A 19,981-nucleotide genomic window follows, 5' to 3' on the forward strand; every position below is an offset into this window, starting at 1 on the left:
TTAAAAAATTATGACTTATTTCTAGTCTGAATTTGTCTAGCTTCAACTTCCAACCAGTGGATCATGTTATAACTTTCTCTTGATTGAAAAGTCCATTATTAAATATTTGTTCTCCATATAGATACTTATAGACTGAAATCAAGTCACCCCTTAACCTTCTCTTTGTTGAGGTAAGTATATTGAGCTCCTTGAGTAAATTATAAGGCATGTCTCCTAATTCTTTTAATCATTCTTGTGGCTTTTCTCTGAACCCTCTCCAATTTTTCAATATCCTTCTTGAATTGTGGATACCAGAACTGGATACAGTATTCCAGCAGTGGTCACAACACTGCCAAATATGGAAATAAAATAAGCTCTTCCACTGGAGATTCCCCTGTTTATGCATCCCAGGATCACATTAGCTCTTTTGGCTACAGCGTCACACTGGGATCTGATGTTCAGCTGATTATCTCCCTCCCAAACCCCAATCCTTTTCAGCAGGGGCGGCTCCAGGCACCAACGCACCAAGCGCGTGCCTGGGGCGGCAAGCTGTGGTGGGCGGCCTGCCGGTCGCCATGAACATGCCGCCGAATCCATGTTACCAGAGGACCTCCCACAGGTGCGCCGCCGAAAGCCATGCTTGGGGCGGCAAAATACATAGAGCCGCCCCTGCTTTTCAGAGTCACTGATTCCCAGGACAGAGTTCCCCATCCTGCATCCCCTAAATATGGCCTGCATTCTTTGTTCTAAGATGTATACATTTACATTTAGCCATACTAAAATCCATACTGTTTTCTTGCACCCAGTTTACCAAGCAATCCAGATCTCTCTGAATCAGTGACCTGTCCTTTTTCATTATGTACCACTTCCTCAATTTTTGTGTCATTTACAAACTTTATCAGTGATGCCTTTATGTTTTCTTCCAGGTCACTGATAAAAAAAACATTAAATAGTGTAAGGCCAAGAACCGATCCTGGCAGGACCCCACTGAAAACAAATTCATTAGATGATGATTCCCCATTTACAATTACATTTTGAGACCTCTCAGTTAGCCAGTTTTCAATTCATTTAGTGTGTGCCATTGTAGTGAGGCGCCATAGCTTCCCTCTGAGATTGACCCTTGCCCACCTTCTGGTGTGTGGAACCAGGACATCTGCACCCGCCCCACCAGAAGCAGAAGGGCGGGACAGGAACTATAAAAGGCAAGCCCTGCAGCTCAGCTGGGCTGGAGCCACCTGAGGAGACAGATGCCTCCCGCCTGCTGCTGGAGCCTGAAGAGGATCCAGCTTCCTGTTGCTAGGAATGATGAGGAATTTCTGGGACTGCCATTAGCCATGTACCCTGGCGAGACAGAGGATGAACCCGAGACACAGGCACACCATGCAGGGAATATAGGAAGTAGCCCAGGGACACCAGACTGTAGTCCAGTTTTCTTGTTGCCTGAATCCAAGTCAGCATGTTTTGGCTAAATCCCCACTGACTCAGTGGCAGAACACTCCATCGCTTTTAGGGCCCTGGGCTGGGACCCGGTGAAGTAGGGTGGGCCCAGGTCCCCCTACTATCCTTTGCTGCCAGCCTCCCCGCCTTATGGTAAAAGGCCTGTGTTTGCCTGCCATCTGCAGAGCTAGGATGTCAGATTGTTTGGTGCTCCACCCTGCCTGAGGGCCGGTGCACCTACACTGTGTGGTGCTCTGCTCTGCCTGTAAGCAACAACAGATGATTTATCTTGCAGTATTTCTTTGTCAGCATTATGCCACCATAAAACAATTGTTTCTTCCAAGGAAATGAAAAATTGACAAAATTGGAAAAAAATACTTTCCATGTTTACTAGAAGTTTTACATAGAAAGGTGTTTTCCTGTTTTGCTCAGGTCCCAGGAAGCCTCCTGTTTGCATTCCGGCTGTACTGCAAAAAATATCCAATAAATTCTTCTTTGATCCCACTCTTTCTAACAGCATGAAACACATTGGGTCAGATCTTTGGGTCCTCTGAGCTAAGCTTGGTGCAGGACCAGAAAGGAGTGGAAGTCAAAAGGTGGCTTAAAGCTAGCTTTGCACACCTTCAATCCTGAGGGCAGCTGGAGGCAATTCCAACTTTTGGTATAAGCTAGATCAGGCACAGAGGTGCTCTAACCTTCACTGACTCGTAGTGGGTGTCCAAGAGAACATTACACACATACAGATGGTCAGAGCACAGTACATTCAAGCTATGCCCTTCCCTGCCCTCATCTTTCCATTGACATGCGTCCTATGCTGGGTGGGGCCAGCAACTGGTGATGTAGACCAAGAACACTTGCTTGCAGCAGCCAGAGATGTTCTAGAGAAGTTTTTTCCCATGTTGCAGAACAAAGGACCCAAAGTAGAGGCCAAAAACGTGGGTAATTTATGTATTGGTGATTAATTGTAATTTGCTCATAATGAAAATTATGTTCCTAAATCCACCTTACCTACTGGTGACATTTCTGGAACTGAGGCTATATAAGGTCCATCCAGGAACTTGGGTTCATTGTCATTGATGTCTTGGATTTTGATGATAAACTCTGATTCTGGTTCCATTGGCCTGCCTGTCCGTCTGTCCAGAGCCTGAGCCCTCAGGGTATACTGGGATCTCTCCTCTCGGTCCAATCTCTGAATGGCATGAATGTCTCCAGTGGTATCATCGATTGTAAATACAATACCAGCTCCTTCTCCTGAGAGAATGTACTTGATTGATCCATCTCCTCTGTCCATATCGGAATGGAGCTGCAAAAAATAACACAATCTACTCAGGACACAAGCATGGAGTGTATGTGGAGAACACCGCTATGAAAATTATTTTTCAGAACATTTTGGTCTCCCTATTGAAATTCATCTGCTGGTTTTAGAAACTTTTTTGTTGTTGTTTAATATGGAAGGATGCAAATAATTCATATAGCAGAAGTGCAAAGTTGAGGTTAACCTCCACCCATTGCTACCCCCAAATCTGTACTGTGGAAAAAAGGAGGAGGCAACCAAACAAGAATGCTCTTGGGGTTTGATTCAAAGCTCTTAGAAATCTGTGGGAGTTTTTCTGTTGACTTCAATGGGCTTCAGATAAGGCCCATACTCAGCGAAGGCAATGGTCCCCAAACTTTTCAGGGTCATGCTGCCCCCTACTCCTGTCCATGCCTCCCACCCTCTGAGCCAGGACAGGAAGCAGACAGGGGTCAGGAGGCTGAGGCTGGGCCCACAGTTGGGGGTATTTCTAGTCACACAAAATCGAACACCCTAGCTGCCCCCTTCCCCCTACATTCCCCCTCCCTCAGTGGCTCACTTTCCTTCACCCTCACTCACTTCCACTTGGCTGGGGCAGGGGGTTGGGGTTCAGGAGGGGGCTCCAGGCTGGGGGTGGGGGTGGGGCCGAGGGATTCGGAATGCAGGAGGGGGCTGTAAGTTGAGGAAGGGAGCTGGGGTGCAGGAGGGGGTAAGAGCTATGGGCTGGGGCCAGGGATGAGGGGTTTGGGGTGCAGGCGGGTGCTCTGAGTTGAGGGGAGGGCTCAGGGCTGGAGCAGGGAGTTGGGGCTTGGGGTTGGGGTGCAGTCTTAACTCAGGCAGCTCCCGGTCAGTGGTGCAGCAGGGTAAGGGAGGCTGCCTGCCTGTCCTGACACTGCACTACACGTGCCCCAGAAACAGCCAGCAGGTCTGGGTCCTAGGTGGGGGGGCAGGAGGCTCCACGTGCTGCTCTCGCCCGCAGGCACCATCCCCACAGCTCCCATTGGCCAGTGCTCGATGAAGGGGCAGCGCATGGAGCCCCATGGCCCCCCTGCCTAGGAGCCGGACCTTCTGGCTGCTTCCAGAGCGCAGCGTAGTGCCAGCCAGGACAGATAGGGGCTAGTCTGACTTAGCACCACCAACGGGGCTTTTAATGGCCTGGTCGGCAGTGCTGACCAGAGCTGCCAAGGACCCTTTTCGACTGGATGAGGGATGGGGTCTGGGGCCAGGGGCAGAGCTGCTGTTGCAGGGAGGCCAGGCGTGGGACTGGCAGCTGGGGCGGGAGGTGGCACCGGAGCAAGACTGGGTTGTGCTCCCTCTCTGCCACCCTGGAGGCTGACCTGGGCCCTGCTGCACCCCCATGAATGTTCCTCTGCGACCCCTAGAGAGGCACACCCCACAGTTTGGGGACCTCTGAGCTAAGGCTTAGGAAAAGATAAGGACAAAAAACATACAGAATGTCTTTACACTTTCTAATGAGGATTAAAAGGAATGAGACTATCTCTTATAAAGTACACCATGGGCAAAAGTAGTACTGGACTAGAGAGAAAATACAGTAAGGGCTTGTCTATAAAGCAAATTACTACCCAGCAAGCCAGGGTATGAATCTACAGTGCACCAACTTGCCATATGTGGACACTTCTACATCACCCTGAAAGTTTGCCACGCTGCACTCCAGGTTTTTCAGTATGTGGTATCAGTGTCCACATGGGATGTCACTGCACAGCTAGCTGGTGAGCTATAGCTTGGCTTGCTGGGCAGTAACTTGTCGTGTAGACAAGCCCTCAGTCAACTAGTGAATGAGGAGTGCAATGGAGTGAATGACTACTCAATAATTGCTGTGAGGCAGAACTTCTTTAAAAAATTGTCTCAAGAAAAAATAAATCTGGATAGATAGGTAATAAAGCAGGTAGTATAAAATAGCTATTATGAAAGTTGTTTGCAGCGTTGTAGCTATGTTGGTCCCAGGATATGAGACAGACAAGGTGTATGAGGTAATAGCTTTTATTGGACAAAATCTCCTGTTGGTGAAAGAGACACGCGTTAGAGCTCCACGGAGCTTTTATTGTCTCTTTCACAGCAGAAGTTGGTCCAATAAAAGATATTGCCTCACCCACCTTGTTTCTATTATTAAAGAACAGGTAAGGCAAGCAGTTTGGAACATTTGTGTATATACAAGCTAGCCTGTGGATTTTAAATGCATCCCAGAGTTTTAAATAGAATTAACAAATGAATTTGCTGCATGACTGGTAAACAGTTCCGAGAAGTTGTGGATAACTGGAAACACAACCAAATACAGAGGAAAAGTAAATGTTGTACTAATTATCTTCAAAACCAGGTACAAGAGTCACCCTGGTAATTACCATTCTGCTAAACATCTAACCCTAGTGCGATATTAGAACAAATATTAAGATCAAACAAATTGTTTAATTTCAATTTAAGCACATTCTTAAATGCTTTGCTGGATTGGGGCCTTATGGCCTGATGAAATCAATGAAACACTTTAGATCAGGACCTATGCATTTGGAAGATAATAGAACTATGAACAATAATCAGAATGGATTTAGGAAGAATAGCTTTTGTTCGTCAAACTTGATTGTTATTTTTTTAAATATATTTGCAACACTGGTGGATGAATAAACAATGGTGGGCATAATAGCCCAGCTGCAACAAAGTAGTTAAGCACTTTCTTAACTTTACACATGTATAAATATTTTGATGAGGAGGGCTGCGTAAGAGCATCACTGAACTGTGGCCAACAGGAGTAGCATTGGTCTAGTGGACTGAGCACCAGCAAATATCAAGGGCGGGGGGGAATTGTTTAGAATAATAAAATGGATATAAATAGGAGCAATAGAATGAAATTACTAAAGAAGAAATTTAGGTTGAAAAGCAGGAACCAAGTCCTGATGGTGAGATTTATTAGTCAAAGGAATACTCTTCTGAGGAAAGTGGTGAAATCCCATCTCAGGGACATTTAAAATTAAACTGATAAAATTCTACCAATATACATTATAAAATAACCTCTGATTTCAATATAGAAGAACCTCAGATTTGTTGGGGGATGGACTAAGTCACCTTATACTGCCTGTCTCTAATTCCTATGGGCCAGACCCTCATCTATTGTAAGTCACTGTGGCCCCACTGCTTCAACTGAGGTATGTCAATTTGCACTCAGCTGTGGATCTGCCCTATGATTCTATAAGTTTTTGGAGGCTATTTTTCTCCCTAATCTGTCAGAGTACAATGTGTTACCTATGCAGCCCTTGAGCCTACCCCTATTGAATTCAGTGGACATTTCGCATTAATTTAGATCAGAACTAGACTGATTCAGCAAAGCTGTAGCCACAATTGGAGTGCCCCCAAAAAACTGCTTAGAATATATAAGTTAGCTAAATAGAGGTCTACCAATCACTAGTGTTTCCTTTAAAGGACACTGAAATTACATTGTTGAGGCAGTAGATTCATTTTATAATCAAATCCATATCAGAATGTGAAAAATGTGTATTAAAACATGTAACTTGTATTTCTTTTAAAAAGCATTAAAGCATATTTTAGGGTCCTTCTCCCTACAGACCACCTGATCCCTTTAAAAAAAATCCACTTCTGGTGGCTTTACTCTGAATCACACTGGTTTAAAAGTTACAACTGAGCCTCTTTTTATTAAATGCTGAAAAACCTAAAGGTACAGGTGGTGACAGTGAACTTGTTTGGTAATTTATATTTCATTTAACCAGTTGCTACTGGTCTCTGCTATGGCTACTGTGGAATCGGACAGTGTTCTTTGGAGTCTTGACATTTCACTGGAACACTAGCGTTTCATAGCTGATGCATCAGTTAAATGGGGGAAGAACAGGAGAACCAGTTACATTCAGCATAAACAAAGCAGTCAAATTCAGATGACTGTTACCAGTACAGTAACTCCTCACTTAACGTTGTAGTTATGTTCCTGAAAAATGCGACTTTAAGCAAAACGATGTTAAGCGAATCCAATTTCCCAATAAGAATTAATGTAAATGAGGGAGTTAGGTTCCAGGGAATTTTTTTTCACCAGACAAATACACACACACACACATAGTATAAGTTTTAAACAAACAATTCAATACTGGTACACAGTGATGTGAAGCTTGGTTGAGGTGGAGGAGTCAGAGGGTGGGATATTTCCCAGGGAATGCCTTACTGCTAAATGATGAACTAGCAATTGGCTGAGCCCTCAAGGGTTAACTTTCACACTCAACAGTGCAACAGGAATGGAGGGACGGGAGACAGCATCGCAGACAGAGACACACCCTGTGTGTATGTGTGAGAGAGATGCGCATTTCCCCTTTACTCTTAAGTACACTGCTGACCCTACTCTTAAGTACACTGCATTGTTAATTAGATCAGCTTGCTGAGACCACAGCTGCTGCCAGCGAGCTCCCTCCATCCTGAGCTGAGCCCTGTTGTGTCCCCGCTCTATGGAAGATGGGGTAAGCAGGATGCAGGAGCAGAGGGAGGGGGACACTCTGACGTTAGCCCCCCTCTTTCCCTTCTCCCCCCCCCCACAGCAAGCAGGAGTCTCCAGGAGCAGCTCCAAGGCAGAGGGCAGCAGCAGCACATGGCAATGGTGGGAGGGACAGCTGAACTGCCCGGCAATTGATAGCCTTCTGGGCTGCTGCAGCACAGGGAGCTTAGGAGAGCGGATAGGGGGGCTGCCGGTCCACCCTGGTTCCAAGCCCCCACCAGCTAGCTCCAACGGGCTGCTCTTCCTGCAAGCAGTGGACAAAGCAGGCGGCTGCCAAATTACATTAGAAGGGAGCATTGCACAACTTTAAATGAGTGTGTTCCCTAATTGATCAGCAACGTAACAACGTTAACTGGGATGACTTTAAGTGCGGAGTTACTGTATTAACACAGATGCCACCCTACAAACTAGCATATCTTTATAAAATGGTATCTGGTGATTAATTAAAAAAGACACTAGTTGTTACCATTTGCTCTACACACCCATTACTCAGAATATCAGTTTAGAAGCTAGTAAACAGGACTTTTCCAGGAGGAGGACACTTTTGTAAATTTTGATTCAGAACTACTTAGCCACTTCCTACTCTTTTAGGGTGTTTGTATTGTGTGTTAGCATGACCTCTTGGGTAGGTGTAGCTCTCACATTTGACTGGCTATGGCAGAGAGAAAGAGATGTGTCTGGTACATTCATAAAAAAGTGTTCATTAAACAGTAAATCAAATAAAATATAGGAAGCTACATGGTGTAAATTTGGCCAATTAATAACAATTTTAGGATAGTGGAGGGTGTCCTACTCTGCAGTTGTGTGTTAAGAGTACTCTGTCCCAAGCAGGGTAGCTGTTATGTTGTAAAACTGCTGTTAGCATTACTTATCTCATATCCTATATAGTTTCCAGACAGAGCGAAGAGGAGGAGCATAAAAGTGAATTGTGTGTGTTTGGAGAGATAGGGTGAAGAAACCGAGATTTCTTCTCCAATGCGTTTAGCATTTTGAAAGCAAAGGTTCTATCATTTCAGCCTATACTATAAATCTAACACATTTCATCATTGCAGAGATGGAAGCTCATATCACTGCAGTGACAAACCAAATCCTCTGACACTGCAGTTTTATGAATAGGTGTGTTCAGTATAGCAGTTACTATGCTGGAAAGGAAATCCAGTTTTAAGTTTTCACAGTGCTGTGGCTGCTGCAGCATCATGCTGCTATGTGGCAGGCTTGGAGCTGGGAGGAATTTATTTGGATTTTTCTCTGCACAGTAAAAGATGAGCTACTGGAGAGATGAAGCAGGTGGCCCCTGAGAAAGCATTAACCATGTCAGTCTGAGTAGTCTTCTTTGGCCAGGATGGTAAAACCTGCGGGGGAGCTTATTTATGTCTGATAGACACAGGCTTTTGTAAGGGGCAGTGAGAAATCACCCCAGGAGTTATTTCAGGGAGGGAACTGTGCCTCAGGGAGCGCAGCATGTGCTCCCTTGTGCAGCCGACCAGCTCCACTCACTGGGACATGGCCCTACCTCCCCCTGCCCCTTCCATCCCTTTAGGGAAGCTAATGTGTGCAGGGGCTCTGTGAGGGAGTGTAACTGTGCTGCACTGATGCACAACGGCGCACAGTGGGAGGTGTCCTGTGGCCTCCCCACTCCCTTGCACATTTGTTCAGCTGCCAGGCTCTAATGCCTGTTAACCTCTAAAACAGGGGTGGGGAGGAATGGTATGTGCAAAGAAGTGAGCCCTGAACTCCTCTGGAACCAGAGTTCAAACACTGGAGCATTGTAGGTTACTGGATGAAGTCAGAAAAAGCCTGACACTGAAAATTAGTTTTTGTCTCCCTAACTTACCACACTGGCCACGCACCTCTACCTAGTCTTTAACTTTAATGAGAGTCATGTAGCTGTAACACTTTGGGTACGTCTACACTACGGGATTATTCCGAATTTACATAAACCGGTTTAACAAAACAGATTGTATAAAATCGGGTGTGCGCGGCCACACTAAACACATTAAATCGGTGGTGTGCGTCCACGGTCCGAGACTAGCGTCGATTTCTGGAGCATTGCACTGTGGGTAGCTATTCCGTAGCTATCCCATAGTTCCCTCAGCCTCCCCCGCCCCTTTGAATTTCCGGGTTGAGATCCCAGTGCCTGATGCCGCAAAAATCATTGTCGCGGGTGGTTCTGGGTAAATGTCGTCAGTCACTCCTTCCGCTGGGAAAGCAACGGCAGACAAGCATTTCATGCCTTTTTTCCCTGGATTGCCCTGGAAGATGCCATAGCATGGCAATCATGGAGCCTGTTTCGCCTTTTGTGACTGTCACCGTATGTGTACTAGATGCCGCTCACAGAGGCGATTCAGCAGCGCTACACAGCAGCATGCTTTTGCTTTTGCATGATAGCAGAGATGGTTATCAGCCATATTGTACCATCTACCATACCATAAATTGGTAATAAAATGATCGTGGCTACCAGTCCTTTTGCACTGTTCCATTTGCTGCTGTCATAAGTGCCCCTGGCTGCTCTTAGCCAGGGGCGCAAAAGCCAAAATTGGCAATGACTCCCTGAGTCAATCCCTCCTTTTTGGTATCTAAAAATAGAATCAGTCCTGCCTAGAATATGGGCAAGTGTACTAGAGAACCACTGTATCAGAGAACCAGAGAGCACAGCTGCTCTGTGTCAGATCCTGCAGAAATTATGAGCTGTATTCTATTCACAGGGGGTGCTCCTGCAACAACCCCACCTGTTGATTCCGTTCTTCCCTCAGCCTTCCTGGGCTACCGTAGCATTGTCCCCCCACTTGTGTGATGAAGTAATAAAGAATGCAGGAATAAGACACAGTGACTTGTTAGTGAGATATGAGTGGAAGGCAGCCTCCAGCTGCTATGATAGTCCAGTAAGATAGTCCAGGACAGTAAGGAGTGTGTAGGAGAGGAGCCCAGCATCCCTCTGCTAGTTCAGGGGCAATTGAATCTTTTCTTTACACATGAAGGGTGGGGGCTGATGGAGCTCATCCCCCTGTTGCTATGACGACGATGGTTATCAGCCATACTGTACCATCTACCAGGAAAAATTAGGACCAGGTGCCCTTGATCGACCTAACAGATGCTAGTCAGCATGGTTACCAGTCCTTTTGCACTGCCCCATGTGCCAATAGGCTGATGATGAGGACGGGTACCAGTCATTTTGTACCATCAGCCATCCATAGCGTGGGGGGAGCAAGGATGTTGGTGTTGAGTGCTGCACCATCGCGTCTATCTGCAGCATTCAGTAAAGATAGGGTGACATGTAAAAGAGTCAAGAGAGGATTGTTTTCCCTTTCACTTCTGGGGGTGGGTGGGGGGGTGCGTAAATTGCCTAGCTATGCCCTGACCCACCGCGGACACTATTTTTGACCCTAGAAGCATTTGGAGCTCAGCCAAGAATGCAAATGCTTTTCAGAGACTGCAGGAACTGTGGGATAGCTTGAGTCCTCCAGTCCATGAGCGTCCATTTGATTCTTTGGCTTTCCGTTACGCTTGTCACGCAGCAGTGCGCTGAGTCCCTGCTATGGCATCTGTCTGGAGATATTTAAAAAATGATTTTGAATTTCGTCTTCTGTAATGGAGTGCTGATAGAACAGATTTGCCTGCCCTTACAGCGATCACGTCCGCATGGTCCATGCGGGAGCTCTTTCTTTCTTTTGATTTTTAACTGCATCACCACCCGTGCTGATCGGAGCTCCACGCTAGGCAAACAGGAAATATTCAAAAGTTCGCGGGGCTTTTCCTGTCTACCTGGCCACTGCATCCGAGTTCAGATTGCTGTCCAGAGCGGTCAGTGGTGCACTGTGGGATACCGCCCGGAGGCCAATACCGTCGATTTGCGGCCACACTAACCCCAATCCGATATGGTAATACCGATATTAGCGCTACTCCTCTCGTTAGGGAGGAGTACAGAAACCGGTTTAAAGAGCCCTTTATACCAATATAAAGGGCCTCTTAGTGTGGACGGGTGTGGCGTTACATCGGTTTTACGCTCCTAAAACCGGTTTAAACGCGTAGTGTAGACCAGGCTTTTGACAACTAAATGATAACTTCAGGCATCACAGAAAAAAGCAAGCATTATGCTGACTAAAGCCCTGGAGAATCTTTTCCTTTTTCTTGCCCAAAAGATACTTTCCCTATATTTCTCAGTTAACTATGAGGCACATTTTCCATAGCCGACAAGATCCACAGCGTAGATTGAGTCTCCTTGGTGCTGCTCCAGTGGCACAAAGGGGACTAGAATGCTGTTCTAAAGAAGCAGCAAGGGATTTCCCTGTTACAGGGGAACACTTCATAGTGTAAAGTCAATATAACTGGCTTTTTGGTATTCACTCTTTCCCCTTCCATCAGGGAGGGAGCATTGACAAAATATGTGCGCTCCAGCAATCTCTGGCCACCAGAACGATGCACAGAGGGCCACTGTATATGGCATAAATTAGAGCAGCCCTGTGTCTGTTCTGAATTGTGTCAAGGGCAGATCCTAGGATCAAGGCAGATAGAAAGGTGTCTTAGAATTATCTTTGCCACACTTTTCTCAGCTGTGCTGAGTGGGAGCTCAGATCATCTGAGGATTTTGCCTGCAGTTTTTTATATTTAAGTTTTTACATGGTTAATTACAAAACCTGGCCCAAAAAACATTAACCAGTTTTATATATGCATTTAAACCCAGATTCTGCTCCAAGTGCCCAGTGCAGATTTGAAATAACTTCACTGTTACCCTGGTGTGACTGAGAAAAAACTGTCCCTATTCCTAAACTTATGGGGGAATTAAATATTAACTCCTTTCACTCCAAAAGAAATGGAGACCAAGAACAGAAAAGTTAGGCTGTGTGATGAAGCGAAAATGGTGAGACTCTCGAAGGGGGCTCATTTACACCAGTGTCAGTCAGGGGTAACTTCACTGGAGTCAACGGGACTGTCTTTGGTGTTAGTCACATTAACACCAAATCAGGAATAACTCCACTGAAGTCAGTGGAATTATTTTGATTTTACACCATGTAACCGAGAACCCTATGGAGTTATACTAGCGATAAATCAATTCAAAAGCAGGCCCTTTGACTTTTGAAATTTTCTTTGCTGAGATCCACAACTTAGAAGAAAAGAATGAACCAGAGATGTCTGACTTTCCCCAGGTCCTAATACAGCATGTCAAAACCCGATGATGTGGGTAAAAACCATAATGTAATCTAATGTAATCTTTCTACATATCTACTTACCCATCTATTAATCTATCATATTTATCTGTATTTATAGTGTGCTCCTCACCACAGCATCTGATCATCCTGAGGTGTGGAAACCATAACTGTATTGTTCAAGCTATAATTACAACTTACTGCAATCAACACAGACTGGAAGCAAAGCTAGTTGCTGAAACTTCTAAAATAGCAGGGTCAAAATTGTTTCATCCACATCAGTCTCGATAAGCAGTGGTAAAATGGAGCAGAGACGATGGGTTACAGTGTGTGACAAAAGGTAAATTGTGACTGAAAACATCATGGGCTTGATTCTCTATTAGCCTGTACTTTGTGTAGCCTCTTGCACCACTGGATTTGATAGCATTTTACATCAGCTTTGCCCTGGCTTTGTACTAGTGGAGTAGTCTACACAAGGTGCAGGCTAATGGAGAATCAGGCCGAATGTCTTTGAATTTAATGACCTGCTCTCACACTGGTCTAAATCAGGCATTAGCTGCATTTAAATCAATAGAATTACATTATAGTAAAGCTGGTGTAAATGAGAGGAGATTCAGACCGTAGAAGTCAACAGAAAATCATTTGAAGTCTTGCTTTTCACAAGCCACTGGTTATTCTTATTCGAGTGTAAATTTTAGCTTTAACACCAGATTTGATCACAGACAGAAGCATGATCACAAGCCCTCTCTTTCTTCCCTAATCCTCATATGTCAATATAACCTTGCTTTGCCTTGACAATTTAGTGGTCCCTAGAAAGTCTGTTGCAGATTTTCTAAAGCTACCCCAATTACAACTGATAATTGTTAGAGTGGATCTTTCTGAAATACGCAAACACATTGATAGCTTCTTGAAACAGACATTCTTCCCTGTTCAAGGTGACACCAGTCAAAAGCACTCAGGAGCTGAAATAAATTAGCTGTGGATGAATTCATTGCCACAGGAAGGGAAGAACAGGTACTTGGGGAAACTTCCCATGTTTTGCCACACACACACACACACACACACACACACACACACACACACACACACACACACACTCTCTCTTTCTCTCTCTCTGTTTGATCTCCCCTCTCCCTCCGATTTCATGGTTCTTACCTTGCCAACATAGAGAGGATCGGTTCCAGTGTATTCTTCAAGAACAAAAAACTGGTTCCATACCCAGCTCCTCTTCATTCGCAGATGCAGTAGCAGCTTGTCCGACAGGATATCTTCCTGGCTTTTGGTGAGTGGCCTGGCACTCCCAGACAGTGCAAGTGTAGTAAGGTCCATCAGTCCCCAAAAATATAAGGACACACCAAGCCTAAGCCAGTTCTTTGCATTGCTCATTCTATCTGAAGTCCACATCTGTTTACCAGGGTTTTTTTTTAAAGTCAAAACATCACAGTTTGGGTTTTTCAGGAAGAAAAAGGTAGGCCTTTGAAACTTCCAAGAGAGACTTTGACTGGAGCGGACAGCTTTAAGAATGATGGTCTCCTGTAAAGTTAAGGATAATCTACAGTAAGAAGTTCATGTTTTTGCCAATGTAGAGGGAGCATCTTTTTTCACAAAAGACAACTGTGTTGTAAAACATTCAATTCTCCACATAAAACTCTGATACCAGGGTATACATGTCCTAGACAAGGAAGACTTGTTAATTTATTAGTTGTAGCACTGCACACTCACCAATGGGATATAGTTAGTAAGAAAGAGTTCTCTGCTTTGCTAACTTAAGTACCTGCAGGGTTCCAGTATATTATTGATCAGCTTGAGTTAACAGGTTGCACTTTAGAAATATTTATGACCAGAAGCCCCATGAAAACATTTAAAAGATGGAAATTATGATAGATAACTAATACCTCTGTGACTTTCTTTTTCTGTCTAGAAACCACCTTAAATATGATGGCTATATTACAAACCTTGAATTTCATTTCTAGCAACTGCAAATTATTTCTTTCTAATTATTTGTAATTCTTTCAAACCCCTGTTGCTTGAATTCAGGTTTTACACTCTGTTGCTTTCTCTCTGAGGAGCTGATTGCTGCTTCTAACGTGACATTTCTAGAATGTGAATGGTCAGTTAATCATTATATAATCCACAAAAGGTTTCAGAATGCTGATTGTCACATGCTATTGTGGGATATGTGTAAGCGAGGCGAGCTAACACATTTTTCCTTCTTAAGCCTAAAAGGCTCATTTTAGGCAGAGGAATGCGACCTCCATCAGAGGACACTTTCTCCTCAGTCTAGGATCTTTTCTTGTCATGAAGTCAGATTAGCTGGTGACCTCACTCCAGGCCATTGACTGTTGCAATCTTTTCTTTTACTGTTTTTCTGGGTTAAATTAAGTGACTTTGCACTTGAGTTACTCTGTCAAAATACACAGCACATCCTGTGGGTCTATTTCTGCTGTTCTTTTGGGGAACTTTACTTTCCCTCCCTCTCAGAACAAATGAACTCCTTAGCAAGTGTTTTTTCACTTGTGACACTTAACTAACACACACTTAATTTCATTAATGTTATAAATTTATGGCATTGAGGCCTACTTAATTGTTTCATCCTGAAATAAAAACTGGCAGGAGATATCTGTCAAATTCCCTTAACTGAAACCCTTCAAAGGATTAAAAATCATTAAAAATTATTTTGCACAGCTGCAGAGAAAATTCTTTAAGTGGAAAGTAATATAATGTGATATTTTCAACATGAAGAAGTTACAAGAATGGAGTGCTGTAATATAACCATGGCTTTTAAGGGGGTATAATAGAAAAGGTGTCCTTATATAGAGCAACTGATGTGCATGTTGTTGTACATTATGTGAAGTGTGGCAAACAAATAAGTCCATGCCCTGAGGAGCTTAAAGCATAACAGGTACAACAAACAAGGCACAAAATACAACAAATATTCAATGGTATAAATACATTATAGCCATAATGATTTACAGAATAGACGGGCCTTTATAAATTGTAGAGGGAGGGCAGTTACTGATGTTGGCATGATAAATCCCTTGGGTCCAAACTCTGTCCCCAATTAAATGAATCCAACTCACTGTAAAGTCAATGGAAGTTGCACCTGTGTAACTCAAGTCAGAATTGGGCCCAGGATTGTCCTGTCCCTTTAAATATTGGAGCATTTCCCCTCACCCCACTGCAAAGCCTCACTTTCCTGTTAGTTTCAGTTTTGCTGCCAGAAGCATAAAGTGAGAACAGCAGACAGCTGCGTTTCTATCAGTTCCCTCTGTGTCTATTTCCTTCTCTGCCGGGTCTGAATATAATATTTGGCAATGGAAGATTTCTATCCCATGAATGTCCACTGCTCCCATTGCCTGAAAAACAAGAGAAAGTAAGCAAATAATACTGTAAAAAGGGGGAAAAGTTCATCTATAGGCACAAGGCGATAGACTGCTGCTTTTGCTGCTGAGACAATATGAACCAGACAGCTAGAGAATGGGAAAATAGGCAATTAAAAATAGAATAAAGGAATAGGCTGCTGCCTGGAGTATCTGAAAACAAAGCAGTGAGTGGAAATCAAGCAGCCTTCTTGGTTGACAAACGGACAAACAGTTTAGTCTGCGCTGAGGGTCTATAGCAAGCAGAGAGAAACCAAGAACAGGCAAAGAAAAAAATTTGTAGTTGACATGGGTCCAGAAGAGGCAGGTCAAGCACAGATAGTGCAGTAACAGTTTTTCTGTGGCAGAGAAGACATCCCCTAGGTGCAGAGTCCAACAGGAGAGTAGAGAAATGGCAACTTTTGTGGGGTGTGTTGGTGAATTCGACAAAAACTGCAAAAGATGAGTGAATGTTTTGAGTAATTTGTAACCTGCAAACAACCATTTCTGATGGATGAGTTTCAACCTTATTGACAGTGATGGGTCCAAAGGCATATGGACTGCTGCATGATCTATTGTCTCTTACTGTGCACAGAACTGCCATGTAAGCTGCAATTACTGCAGCAATGCAGGAACATTTTCTCCTACCCCATGGCAGAATGATATTGGTTCCATCAGTGACATCAGAGAAGTGGAGAGTCGATAGCACAGTTCATTGCTGCTCTAAGGAAGTTGTCAGAGCATTGTCATTTGGACAAACATTAAGTGATGACCTGTGTGACCAATTGCTTTTTGGATTATGCAATGACCAGGTTCAGAAGAAGTTATTGACTGTATTAGCACTTACATTCAATAAGGCAGTTAATGTAGCAGTTGCAATGGAACCCTCAGAGAAGGATTCTCTGGAATTTAGTGTGAACCGAGAAGTTCATCTTGTGAATGAGCAACAGTGGGGAACATGGGAATGTAAGAAATTTCCATTTGGCAGAAACTGTGCATGCTTAGAAGGATTGCTGGGCACATCATTGTGACTTGTATCACAGTTCAGCAACCAGAAACATAGAGAAACAGTCCATCCAAGAATGAACCTAAGAAAGGACAGAAGGTGGGAATTGATTATGTGGAAAGAGACAAGAGTTCTACTGACACTGACCAAGATCTAACACTACATGTGTTACCAGAAGCTGGAGTCAGAGATGGCATCTGGGTCACAACGTTGGTTGAAGGAGTTCCTATAAGAATGGAGCTTGATACTGGACCTACTGTTTCACTGATTTCTGCATCTACTATCACCAGACTTTGTCCACCTCCACAATTTTGAAGACTTATACTGGGGGAAAGTAGGTCCCAAAAGGGATACTCCAGGTGAAAGTTCAATTAGATGGATAATCAGTTGTGTTATCTTTGTATGTGATTGAAGGGAAGTATCTACTATTATTTGGCAGATCTTGGCTTGAGAAGCTCAAGGTGAACTGGACGAAGATCAAGGCAGTCACGAAAGCACCTGAAAATCTTTGAAAAACACTGGACCTACACTCCAAAGTTTTTGAAAAAGAGCTTGGACAGATGAGCAATGTGTCAGTGAAGCTCACTGTTCAGTCTGACAGCCAGCCAAACTATTGAAAGCCCAGAGTTGTGCCTTATGCTCTGAAGCCTCTGGTGGAAGTTGATTTGGACCATTTAATGAATATTGGAGTCTTGTCACTGGTTTCACACACAATGAGTGGGCTATACCCATTGTACCAGTGATCAAGAAGGATGGCTCTGTTTGAATTTGTGGAGATTTCAAAGTGACTCTGAACCCAGTTTTTTGGGCAGACCAACGTCCACTAGCTTATACTGAAGATTTGTTTGTTACTCTTAGTGAATGAAAATGTTTCAGTACATTGGATTTGCTCAATGCATACCTGCAAATGGAGATGATCTGGCATCTTGCAAATATCTCACAATCAACACACAAAAAGGCTTATTTTGTTACAACAGGGTGTCTTTTGGTATCACACTGGTACCTGCCCTGTTCCAGAAAGTGATGGATGAGATCCTGAAGGGACTGAATGTAGTTAAATGCTATTTGAACATGATCCTTGTTATACAAAAGGATCAAGAGGATCATCCTCAAAAGTTATGTTCATTCTGAAGACTATTTAACTACCATGGTAAATTTCTGCTTAATCTGGCACCAGTATTGACCTTTACTTGAACTATTATAAGCAAAGTAAAAATAGAAATAGACTAATGAGTCTGTGTGTTCATTTATGGTAAATAAGCAAAGAAACTGCTGTCATCAGTCAAAATTCATAATCAGTCAAAATTCTTATGCACTTTGATGATTAGCTACCACTGCAATTGACTTGTAATGACTCATCATATGGAGTGGATGCAGTTCTTTCCTACATTTTCCCTAATGATATGAAGAAACCAACTGCCTTTGCATCATGAACACTCACTAAGCCTGAGAACAGCTATGCACAAATAGAGCGAAAAGCTTTCAGCATTATCTTCAGAATCTGGAAGTTCCAGACCTATCTGTATGTCATCACCCATTACTTTCTGTTTTTGGATGGAAACATGGAATTCTGTCATTAGGTGCTGCTTGTGTGCAGTGATGGGCATTACTATTTTCAGCTCATTCCTATGCTATTCAATTTCATAAACGGACTCAGCACAGCAATGCTGATGGGCTGTCGTGCCTGCCATGTCCAAGCTCCCTTCAACCCAACGAAACTTCAGATGAAGTGTTCTATCTCAGTTTAATGGATAAGTTACCCATCACTAGCACGGATATCAACAAAGAACTTGCTAAGGATAATATGCTTTCTGTTGTGAAGGGGGAGGTACTACACGTTACTGTGTTGGATCCCCAGTTTACACAATTCCTGTCACATCAACGTGAAATATCTGTGAAACATGGTTGCATCTTATGGGGAATGAGAGTGATCATTCTGAAATCAGTTCAATCTCAAGTTTTGGAAGCTCTTCACGAAGGTCAAGTATTGTACATATGAAGACCAAAGCCTGGAGTCATGTGTGGTGGCTGGGGAGCCACAAAGATATTGGGAGGACTATGTGTCAGGAAATTCAACATGATCTTGGCCCCGCTGGTCTACATCCTTGGTTGTGGCCGCAGACTCCTTGCACAGGTATTCACATGGCCTTTGCCAGACCTTTAGAAGGTTATATGATGTTGGTTGTAGTCAATGCCCAATTGAAATGGCCAGAAGTTTTCAGAATAACATCTTCTACAGCTACCAAGATGATTGGACATCTTCGCACCTTATTTAGCAATTTGGTTTATCATTACAGTTGATGAAGGACAATGGACCTCATTTCTGTTCTAAAGAATTTCATAAGTACCTAGCTTCAAATGAAATTCAGCACATATGCTCTGCTCCATAACACCCTGCTACAAACAGACCAGTGGAATGCTTTGTACTAACACTTAAGCATACCTTAAGAGCTAACACATCTATTTTGAGTCATCAGCAGAAATTAGACAATTTCTTGCTTGTTTACAGGAACATACGACATGCTAGTACCCAGGAGTCACCTACAATGCTTTTCTTTACATGATCTTTGTGTACCTGTAGGGATCTGTTATGTCCTGATGTTGCCTCACATGTAGCCAAATCTCAAGCTATGCAAACTAAACAATGATGTGAGACTTAGCATCATTCTTTTTAAGTCAGAAACTTAGTGTGGACTCCTAACTACAGTTCTGGAGTGAAAGGGGTACTTGGAGAACTTGTAAAATGCAAGGGACTTAGTTTTACCTCAAACAAAACATCTGATGGTATTTTATGGAAATGAAATATGTACCAGTTGCAGCCTCAACTATTACTGGAGTCCAGGGATGTTCCACTAGGTCTCTGTTCCTCTGATCGAACCTCTTTCCATGACAACTCCTAATTTCGATGACTTGTTGAGAGAAACTTTGATATCAAATCCAGTTGATTCCATACTAGATCTAGTTGATTCCTTACCACAGATTGTTCCACCCCCCTCCCCACCCACACACATCGCCATATTATCCCAAGAGAGTGTGAAAACCAGTTGTGCACCTGAACTGATAGATTGTTTAGTTAGTCAGCTGCTATTCCAGGTCAGAATGATCCCTTGCAATTTAAGAGTCTGTGGTAGACCACCCCTCAATTTATAGTTAGGTTATACAGTGTCTAATGTTAGCCATATAAATGACAATGTCTATGCTTTTGTAAAGTTTTTTAAAGTAGTGTGGAGGAATGTAATATGATGTCCTGTCCTTTTAAAT

General features: G+C 43.6%; 1 protein-coding gene across 1 annotated transcript in view; it reads right to left on the bottom strand.

Annotated features, from left to right (window-relative positions):
* Positions 1-13,876, bottom strand: part of CDH20 (cadherin 20) — a 52,174-nt gene extending 38,298 nt beyond the window's left edge. Inside the window, exons 1-2 of the mRNA XM_045007603.1 lie at positions 13,511-13,876; positions 2,425-2,719 (exon numbers count right to left, since the gene is read on the bottom strand). Of these exons, the coding sequence (XP_044863538.1) occupies positions 2,425-2,719; positions 13,511-13,759 (544 nt within the window). The 5' untranslated portion in view covers positions 13,760-13,876. The remainder of the gene's footprint in view (positions 1-2,424; positions 2,720-13,510) is intronic.
* Between the last annotated feature and the right edge of the window lie 6,105 nt (positions 13,877-19,981).

This window comes from Mauremys mutica, chromosome 2 (genome assembly GCF_020497125.1).
Source record: "Mauremys mutica isolate MM-2020 ecotype Southern chromosome 2, ASM2049712v1, whole genome shotgun sequence".
In the NCBI taxonomy this organism is placed as follows: Eukaryota; Metazoa; Chordata; order Testudines; family Geoemydidae; genus Mauremys; species Mauremys mutica.